The sequence below is a fragment of the Ylistrum balloti genome, unplaced genomic scaffold (genome assembly GCF_031769215.1).
Source record: "Ylistrum balloti isolate Yb309-2 unplaced genomic scaffold, AGI_CSIRO_Ybal_v1 Utg369724, whole genome shotgun sequence".
Classification (NCBI taxonomy): domain Eukaryota; kingdom Metazoa; phylum Mollusca; class Bivalvia; order Pectinida; family Pectinidae; genus Ylistrum; species Ylistrum balloti.
The window spans coordinates 1847440-1857881 of NW_026781942.1; the positions used below are offsets into that span (position 1 = coordinate 1847440).

General features: G+C 43.8%; 1 protein-coding gene across 1 annotated transcript; it reads left to right on the top strand.

Annotated features, from left to right (window-relative positions):
• The first annotated feature begins 5303 nt into the window (after positions 1–5303).
• LOC132565512 (S-antigen protein-like) lies at positions 5304–8986 on the top strand. Its single transcript, XM_060230163.1, has 4 exons — positions 5304–5807; positions 6068–6791; positions 6888–8135; positions 8232–8986. Exons 1-4 carry the CDS (start codon positions 5304–5306, stop codon positions 8984–8986), a joined length of 3231 nt encoding a protein of 1076 aa, XP_060086146.1.
• Positions 8987–10442: the final 1456 nt, after the last annotated feature.

Sequence of the window (10442 nt, forward strand, 5' to 3'; positions counted from 1 at the left end):
TACCGTCGGACGGGAGAAAGTTAAAGTGACGTACTAAGAATACCGTCGGACGGGAGAAAGTAATAGTGACGTATTGAGAGTACCGTCGGACGGGAGAAAGTCAAAGTGATGTATTGAGAGTACCGTCGGACGGGAGAAAGTTATAGTGACGTATTGAGAGTACCGTCGGACCGTCGGACGGGAGAAAGTAAAAGTGATGTATTGAGAGTACCGTCGGACGGGAGAAAGTTATAGTGACGTATTGAGAGTACCGTCGGACGGGGAGAACGTCACAGTGACGTATTGAGAGTACCGTCGGCCGGGAGAAAGTAAAAGTGAAGTATTGAGAGTACCGTCGGACGGGAGAAAGTTATAGTGACGTATTGAGAGTACCGTCGGACGGGAGAAAGTTAAAGTGATGTATTGAGAGTACCGTCGGACGGGAGAAAGTGAAAGTGACGTATTGAGAGTACCGTCGGACGGGGAGAACGTCACAGTGACGTATTGAGAGTACCGTCGGCCGGGAGAAAGTAAAAGTGATGTATTGAGAGTACCGTCGGACGGGAGAAAGTTAAAGTGACGTACTAAGAATACCGTCGGACGGGAGAAAGTTATAGTGACGTATTGAGAGTACCGTCGGACGGGAGAAAGTTATAGTGACGTATTGAGAGTACCGTCGGACGGGGAGAACGTCACAGTGACGTATTGAGAGTACCGTCGGCCGGGAGAAAGTAAAAGTGATGTATTGAGAGTACCGTCGGACGGGAGAAAGTTATAGTGACGTATTGAGAGTACCGTCGGACGGGAGAAAGTAATAGTGATGTATTGAGAGTACCGTCGGACGGGATAAAGTCAAAGTGATGTATTGAGACTACAGTCGGACGGGAGAAAGTTATAGTGACGTATTGAGAGTACCGTCGGACGGGAGAAAGTTAAAGTGATGTATTGAGAGTACCGTCGGACGGGAGAAAGTTAAAGTGACGTAATGAGAATACCGTCGGACGGGAGAAAGTGATAGTGACGTATTGAGAGTACCGTCGGCCGGGAGAAAGTCAAAGTGATGTATTGAGAGTACCGTCGGACGGGAGAAAGTTATAGTGACGTATTGAGAATACCGTCGGACGGGAGAAAGTAAAAGTGATGTATTGAGAGTACCGTCGGACGGGAGAAAGTTATAGTGACGTATTGAGTGCACTGTCGGACGGGAGAAAGTTAAAGTGATGTATTGAATGTATTGAGAGTACCGTCGGACGGGAGAAAGTTATAGTGACGTATTGAGAGTACCGTCGGACGGGAGAAAGTTATAGTGATGTATTGAGAGTACCGTCGGACGGGAGAAAGTGATAGTGACGTATTGAGAGTACCGTCGGACGGGGAGAACGTCACAGTGACGTATTGAGAGTACCGTCGGACGGGAGAAAGTTATAGTGACGTATTTAGAGTACCGTCGGACGGGAGAAAGTTATAGTGATGTATTGAGAGTACCGTCGGACGGGAGAAAGTAAAAGTGAGAGTACCGTCGGACGGGAGAAAGTTATAGTGACGTATTGAGATTGAGAGTATTACCGTCGGACGGGAGAAAGTAAAAGTGATGTATTGAGAGTACCGTCGGACGGGAGAAAGTAAAAGTGATGTATTGAGAGTACCGTCGGACGGGAGAAAGTAAAAGTGATGTATTGAGATGTACCGTCGGCCGGGAGAGAAAGTGATAGTGAGAGTATTGACGGGAGAAAGTTATAGTGATGTATTGAGAATACCGTCGGACGGGAGAAAGTTATAGTGACGTATTGAGAGTACCGTCGGACGGGAGAAAGTTATAGTGACGTATTGAGAGTACCGTCGGCCGGGAGAACGTCACAGTGACATTTTTCAGCGTCGCCAGTTCAACTATAAATGTGAAACCCAATTGGTCAATTGTCTTATTCACTGTGCCATTGCAAAGATAGAGCATTGTAAGTAAAGATTTAAATGTAAACGACTTTACGATGAATTTATAGATCAAACTGTCTAAATGCTCAGTTTCGTTTTTCCATCATTATACAATGTAATATGTATGTCATATTCTCGATCGTGGGCTTTTTTTCGCAATTTCTGAGGATGCAACGAAATTGCCAAAAACAGAAACCATGAAATATACAGAAAACTCGAGCATTGCAAGTCTCAAGGTCACGCAATAAACATCCCAAGACACAGAAAATATTTTTACAATATTAAGCACATGTAATGAAAATACATTTTGCAAAAAAATATAAAAGGATATGGAATGAAAACTCACTTTTACTGTATATGTTTCTTTCTTTGATCTGGTTACTTCAAACATCAAACAGACAAACAACATAATGTATATATTGATATTTGGTTTTCATTATAATTTAGAAAAAAAAGTCTAAGAACTCAACCTTGAGGAAATAAGTGATTCGTGATAACTGTGATAAAACTGGGTTCATCGCTAATTACACCAAATTTGAATGTAATATCTGCCCAAGATATAAGCGTCGCGTCACAACTAAAGACACATGAACACCGTACAAATAACGGGCTGTTTCGTTAAAACTTTGTCTTCATGTCCACGAACACGTACTAGTGGGACGTAAGGGTACATAAACCCATGGACATATCACCAATGATAACAAACAACAAGGATAGTGTTTGTCTACAGTCTACTACAAATATTGCGACAGATGACTTTTATTTCATTGTGTTTTCGAGACCGGAAAAAAAAATAATGAAAAACAAGATACACTAAAAATAAAACTACTAAAAAAGGAGATTTTCTTTTGACTTCCGTGAATAATGACCCAGTTTTGTTTCAAGCTTTCGGAAAAACTGAAGAAGTGCGTGAAAAAAAATCACAGAATCTTTTAATTGTTATTGTAGTAAAATGTCCTGTTTGTCTATGTCTTTACATAGTGTAACAGTTACTTACCTTGAACAAAGCCATTCTACATTAATTTATTCCCAACTTCATGATATTCTTACGAGTGAAGTAAACATTATTTTTTTGATATACCGATAACTCCTTTAACAGAAACTACATCTCGATCTGACCAACTAGTAATATCTCAAACTTCAGTAATCCATCATCTCCAACAATGCCCACCGAGCGAGTATCTTTAGAGACGGGAACTGACAAAGTGATTGGTTCGCTCCGAATTGGTTGTCACTCACATCCAAACGATGTTATATAGAATAAACCAGGCTATTAATAAAATACAACAATCTGTGAATTTGGCAGGTAAAAATACTATGCCAAGATTCAATATCGATGTGTCTAATTATATTTTGTCTCGAGACGAAGTAGGTAAATCTAGATAAAAGTGATTAATGTATAAATGATGTTGAGTTCTGATAATTGGATCAAGGCAACCACATTTATTCTTAACCAAATTAATTCCAAACTGACACTTTTCTTACACCAGTCGAGTTTTGACTGCTGTGTGATAGAATATCTGTTGTATGTATCGGGTCACTTACCATTGATTGAAGATTTTGGACAAATTTGTTCAACAGATTAAATTCAGTAAAACTGTGGATCGGTAATTATGTATGGGTATACCTATGTAATATCAGTCAGTGATATAGAAGTTACACAACGGATGGATGTGGTTGAGTTAGACATCCGATGTTAACATTATCGATATCAATAAATGAATTAATGATTATACTAATTTCGGAATATATTGATATCAATGATTCATTTAATGATATCAAATGTTCGTATTAGTGATGTTACTTATTTTCGATTTAGTGATATCAATAAATATTTAACGATATTACAAACTACAATAATTGATATAATTAAATTTGAAATATTTTTTATCGTTAAATCGAAATATTGATATCACTATTTCAAAATATTGATATCACATGTTGGAGTTAAGTACTACATGTTTCTCTGTATGGAGATGTAGTTATAGTAACTGAGACAGAGGAAGATGTACAACATGGGGTATTTCTCTTCTATAAACAACCAATAATTGATACTGTTTCGACTGTAAGACTGTACACTACTCAACATTACGACATGATAGCGGTTTGGGTAATAAACAAGACAAACGACATTCGATAATTTCAATAAATCGCGAACAACACAGCACACAAGTGATCCTACGTTTACGGAAAGAAAATATTCTACAGATGTAATAAATCATCGGACTTGGACCAAGTGATAGAAATCAGCTGAATGATTGGGAGTGACAGATTCAACAATGTCAAGATAATCTTTATACAGACAGAACACGCAGCTGCCAGTTTCAATTCTGTTACAATTATCTGAATAACATTACATTGGTTGTAGTCCGTAACTGCCTGAACATCGTATACCTACTACCACTCCACTTCCTTAGCGTACAGCTTGGAAATTACTGTAAGAAATTTGATTATCATCGCCGATAACTTATTCAAATCGTACTTAAAATCAAGTTTACTGCTGTTGATGGAGGAACCGCGATGGATAAGTTGGTTAGAACGTTGGCACACGTATACTCAGGTGAAGAGCCGAGGTGCATGGTTCGACACTCCTTATCCGTGGCGGTTTGTGTTCCTGCTACCACCCACTACCGGAAGGTAGCCACCTTTTTGTAGTTGGTGATAACCACCTTCCTGTAGGTGGCTACCGCTAACTACAGGAAAATGACTACAAACCACTACAGGAAGGTGGCTACCATCCATTACAGGAAAGTGGCTACCACACACTACAGGAAGGTGTCTAAAACCCACTACATGATGGTGGCTACCACCCACTACAGGAAGGTTCCTACAACCCACTACAGGAAGGTGACTATCCCCACCCCTACACCCACTACATCAAGGTGGCTACCACCCACACTACATGAAGGTGACTACCACCCTCTACAGGAAGGTGGCTACCACACACCACAGAAAGGTGGCTACCACACTTTACAGTAAGGTGGCTACCACACACTACAGGAAGGTAGCTACTAGCCACTATAGGAAGTTGGCTACCACCCACTACAGGAAGGTGGCTACCACACACTACAGGAAGGTGTCTTAAACCCACTACATGATGGTGGCTACCACCCACTAAGGAAGGTTCCTACAACCCACTACAGGAAGGTGGCTACCATCCATTACAGGAAGGTTCCTACAACCCACTACAGGAAGGTGACTATCCCCACCCCTACCCCCACTACATCAAGGTGGCTACCACCCACACTACATCAAGGTGACTACCACCCTCTACAGGAAGGTGGCTACCACACACCACAGAAAGGTGGCTACCACACTTTACAGTAGCTACTAGCCACTATAGGAAGTTGCCTACCACCCACTACATGAAGGTGACTACCACCCACTACAGGAAGATGGATATCATTCATAACAGGAAGGTGGCTACCACCCACTACAGGATGGTGACTACCACCCATTATATGAAGGTGGCTACCACAAACCACAGGAGGGTGGCTACCACCCACTACAGGATGGTGACTACCACACACTACCGGAAGGTGGCTACCACCCATTACATGAAGGTGACTACCACCAACTACATGAAGGTACCTACCACCAACTACATGAAGGTACCTACCACCCACTACAGGAAGGTGGCTACCACCCACTACAGGAAGGTGGCTACCACCCACTACAGGAAGGTGACTACCACCCACTACATGAAGGTGGCTACTACCCACTACAAGAAGGTGGCTACCACCCACTACATGAAGGTGGCTACCACACACCACAGAAAGGTGGCTACCACACTTTACATTAAGGTGGCTACCACACACTACAGGAAGGTAGCTACTAGCCACTATAGGAAGTTGCCTACCACCCAGTACATGAAGGTGACTACCACCCACTACATGAAGGTACCTACCACCCACTACAGGAAGGTGGCTACCACCCACTACAGGAAGATGGATATCATTCATAACAGGAAGGTGGCTACCACCCACTACAGGATGGTGACTACCACCCATTACATGAAGGTGGCTACCACACACCACAGGAGGGTGGCTACCACCCACTACAGGATGGTGACTACCACACACTACAGGAAGGTGGCTACCACCCATTACATGAAGGTGACTACCACTAACTACATGAAGGTACCTACCACCCATTACAGGAAGGTGGCTACCACCCACTACAGGAAGGTGGCTATCATCCACTACAGGAAGGTGGCTACCACCCACTACAGGAAGGTGACTACCACCCACTACATGAAGGTGGCTACTACCCACTACAAGAAGGTGGCTACCACCCACTACAGGAAGGTGGCTACTACCCACTACAGGAAGGTGGCTACCACCCACTACATGATGGTTGCTACCACCTGCTACATGAAGGTGGCTACTATCCACTACAGGAAGCTGACTACCATCCTCTACATGAATGTGGCTACCACCCACTACAGGAAGGTGGCTACCACCCATTACAGGAAGATGACTATCACACACTACATGAAGGTGACTACCACCCACTACAGGATGGTGACTACCACCCACTACAGGAAGGTGACTACCACCCACTACATGAAGGTGGCTACCACCCACTACAGGAAGGTGGCTATCATCCACTACAGGATGGTGACTACCACCCACTACAGGAAGGTGACTACCACCCACTACATAAAGGTGGCTACTACCCACTACAAGAAGGTGGCTACCACCCACTACAGGAAGGTGGCTACCACCCACTACATGATGGTGACTACCACCCACTACATGAAGGTTGCTACCACCTGCTACATGAAGGTGGCTACTATCCACTACAGGAAGCTGACTACCACCCACTACAGGAAGGTGGCTACCACCCACTACAGGAAGATGGATACCATCCATTACAGAAAGGTGACTACCACACACTACAGAAAGGTGGCTACCACACACTACAAAAAGATGGATAGCATCCATTACAGGAAGGTGACTACCACACACTATATGAAGGTGACTACCACCCACTACAAGAAGGTGACTACCACCCACTACAGGAAGGTGGCTACCACCCACTACATGAAGGTGGCTGCCACCCACTACAGGAAGGTGGCTACCACCCACTACATGAAGGTGGCTACCACCCATTACAGGAAGGTGGCTACCACCCACTACAGGAAGGTGGCTACCACCCACTACATGATGATGACTACCACCCATTACAGGAAGGTGGCTACCACCCACTACATGAAGGTGGCTACCACCCATTACAGGAAGGTGGCTACCACCCACTACAGGAAGGTGGCTACCACCCACTACATGAAGGTTGCTACCACCTGCTACATGAAGGTGGCTACTATCCACTACAGGAAGCTGACTACCATCCTCTACATGAAGGTGGCTACCACCAACTACAGGAAGGTGGCTACCACCCACTACAGGAAGATGGATACCATCCATTACAGAAAGGTGACTACCACACACTACATGAAGGTGGCTACCACCCACTACAGGAAGGTGGCTACCACCCATTACAGGAAGATGACTATCACACACTACATGAAGGTGACTACCACCCACTACAGGATGGTGACTACCACCCACTACAGGAAGGTGACTACCACCCACTACATGAAGGTGGCTACTACCCACTACAAGAAGGTGGCTACTATCCACTACAGGAAGCTGACTACCACCCTCTACATAAAGGTGACTACCACCCACTACAGGAAGGTGGCTACCACCCACTACAGGAAGATGGATACCATCCATTACAGAAAGGTGACTACCACACACTACATGAAGGTGACTACCACCCAGTACAGAAAGGCGGCTACCACACACTACAAAAAGATGGATACCATCCATTACAGGAAGGTGACTACCACACACTATATGAAGGTGACTACCACCCACTACATGAAAGTGACTACCACCCACTACAGGAAGGTGGCTACCACCCACTACATGAAGGTGGCTGCCACCCACTACAGGAAGGTGGCTACCACCCACTACATGAAGGTGGCTACCACCCATTACAGGAAGGTGGCTACCACCCACTACAGGAAGGTGGCTACCACCCACTACATGATGGTGACTACCACCCATTACAGGAAGGTGGCTACCACCCACTACATGAAGGTGGCTACCACCCATTACAGGAAGGTGGCTACTACCCACTACAGGAAGGTGGCTACCACCCACTACATGATGGTGACTACCACCCATTACAGGAAGGTGGCTACCACACACCACAGGAAGGTGGCTACCACACTTTACAGTAAGGTGACTACCACACACTACAGGAAGGTAGCTACTAGACACTATAGGAAGTTGGCTACCACCCACTACATGAAGGTGACTACCACCAACTACATGAAGGTACCTACCACCCACTACAGGAAGGTGGCTATCATCCACTACAGGAAGGTGGCTACCACCCACTACAGGAAGGTGACTACCACCCATTACATGAAGGTGGCTACTACCCACTACAAGAAGGTGGCTACCACCCACTACAGGAAGGTGGCTACTACCCACTACAGGAAGGTGGCTACCACCCACTACATGATGGTGACTACCACCCACTACATGAAGGTTGCTACCACCTGCTACATGAAGGTGGCTACTATCCACTACAGGAAGCTGACTACCACCCTCTACAGGAAGGTGACTACCACCCACTACAGGAAGGTGGCTACCACCCACTACAGGAAGGTGACTACCACCCACTACATGATGGTGACTACCACCCACTACATGAAGGTTGCTACCACCTGCTACATGAAGGTGGCTACTATCCACTACAGGAAGCTGACTACCACCCTCTACATGAAGGTGACTACCACCAACTACATGAAGGTGGCTACCACCCACTACAGGAAGGTGACTACCACCCATTACAGGAAGATGACTACCACACACTATATGAAGGTGACTACCACCCACTACATGAAGGTGACTACCACCCACTACAGGAAGGTGGCTACCACACACTACAAGAAGATGGATACCATCCATTACAGGAAGGTGACTACCACCCACTACATGAAGGTGGCTACCTCCCACTACAGGATGGTGGCTGCCGTCTGCTACAAAAAAAAACCGCCTGAAAATGATTCTGGCTGTTCATTGGGTGATAAACCAACAAGACAAATTGATGAATTATTATGAACGTTGAGAAGGGGCAACTAACGTCACAATTTTCTTTTTAACGACAACTTTGGATATCCTCTTAAATGTTCTTAGACAATACGTAGGTAAAGCACAGCATGGAGCAATTAAACAGTGTGATATTAAAAGATTCTTCACAATCAAAAATCATAAAGATGTACATTATTAACAGAAATATAGATCAGGAAAGACATAACGGGTAGAATGGTCAGTGATTTCTAATTATTTACAGGAATATAGACCAGGAAAGACATAACGGGTAGAATGGACAGCGATTTCTAATTATTTACAGGAATGTAAACCAGGAAAGACATAACGGGTAGAATGGTCAGCGATTTCTAAGTATTTACAGGAATGTAAACCAGGAAAGACATAACGGGTAGAATGGTCAGCGATTTCTAATTATTTACAGGAATGTAAACCAGGAAAGACATAACGGGTAGAATGGTCAGCGATTTCTAATTATTTACAGGAATGTAAACCAGGAAAGACATAACGGGTAGAATGGACAGCGATTTCTAATTATTTACAGGAATGTAAACCAGGAAAGACCTAACGGGTAGAATGGTCAGCGATTTCTAAGTATTTACAGGAATGTAAACCAGGAAAGACCTAACGGGTAGAATGGTCAGCGATTTCTAAGTATTTACAGGAATGTAAACCAGGAAAGACATAACGGGTAGAATGGTCAGCGATTTCTAATTATTTACAGGAATGTAAACCAGGAAAGACATAACGGGTAGAATGGTCAGCGATTTCTAATTATTTACAGGAATGTAAACCAGGAAAGACATAACGGGTAGAATGGTCAGCGATTTCTAATTATTTACAGGAATGTAAACCAGGAAAGACCTAACGGGTAGAATGGTCAGCGATTTCTAAGTATTTACAGAAATGTAGATCAGGAAAGTCATAACGGGTAGAATGGTCAGTGATTTCTAAGTATTTACAGAAATATAGACCAGGAAAGACATAACGGGTAGAATGGTCAGCGATTTCTAAGTATTTACAGAAATATAGACCAGGAAAGTCATAACGGGTAGAATGGTCAGTGATTTCTAAGTATTTACAGAAATATAGACCAGGAAAGACATAACGGGTAGACTGGTCAGCGATTTCTAAGTATTTACAGAAATATAGACCAGGAAGACATAACGGGTAGAATGGTCAGCGATTTCTAAGTATTTACAGAAATATAGACCAGGAAAATCATAACAGGTAGAATGGTCAGTGATTTCTAATTATTTACAGGAATGTAGACCAGGAAAGTCATAACGGGTAGAATGGTCAGCGATTTCTAAGTATTTACAGGAATGTAGACCAGGACAGTAATAACGGGTAGAATGGACAGCGATTTCTAATTATTTACAGAAATGTAGACCAGGAAAGACACAA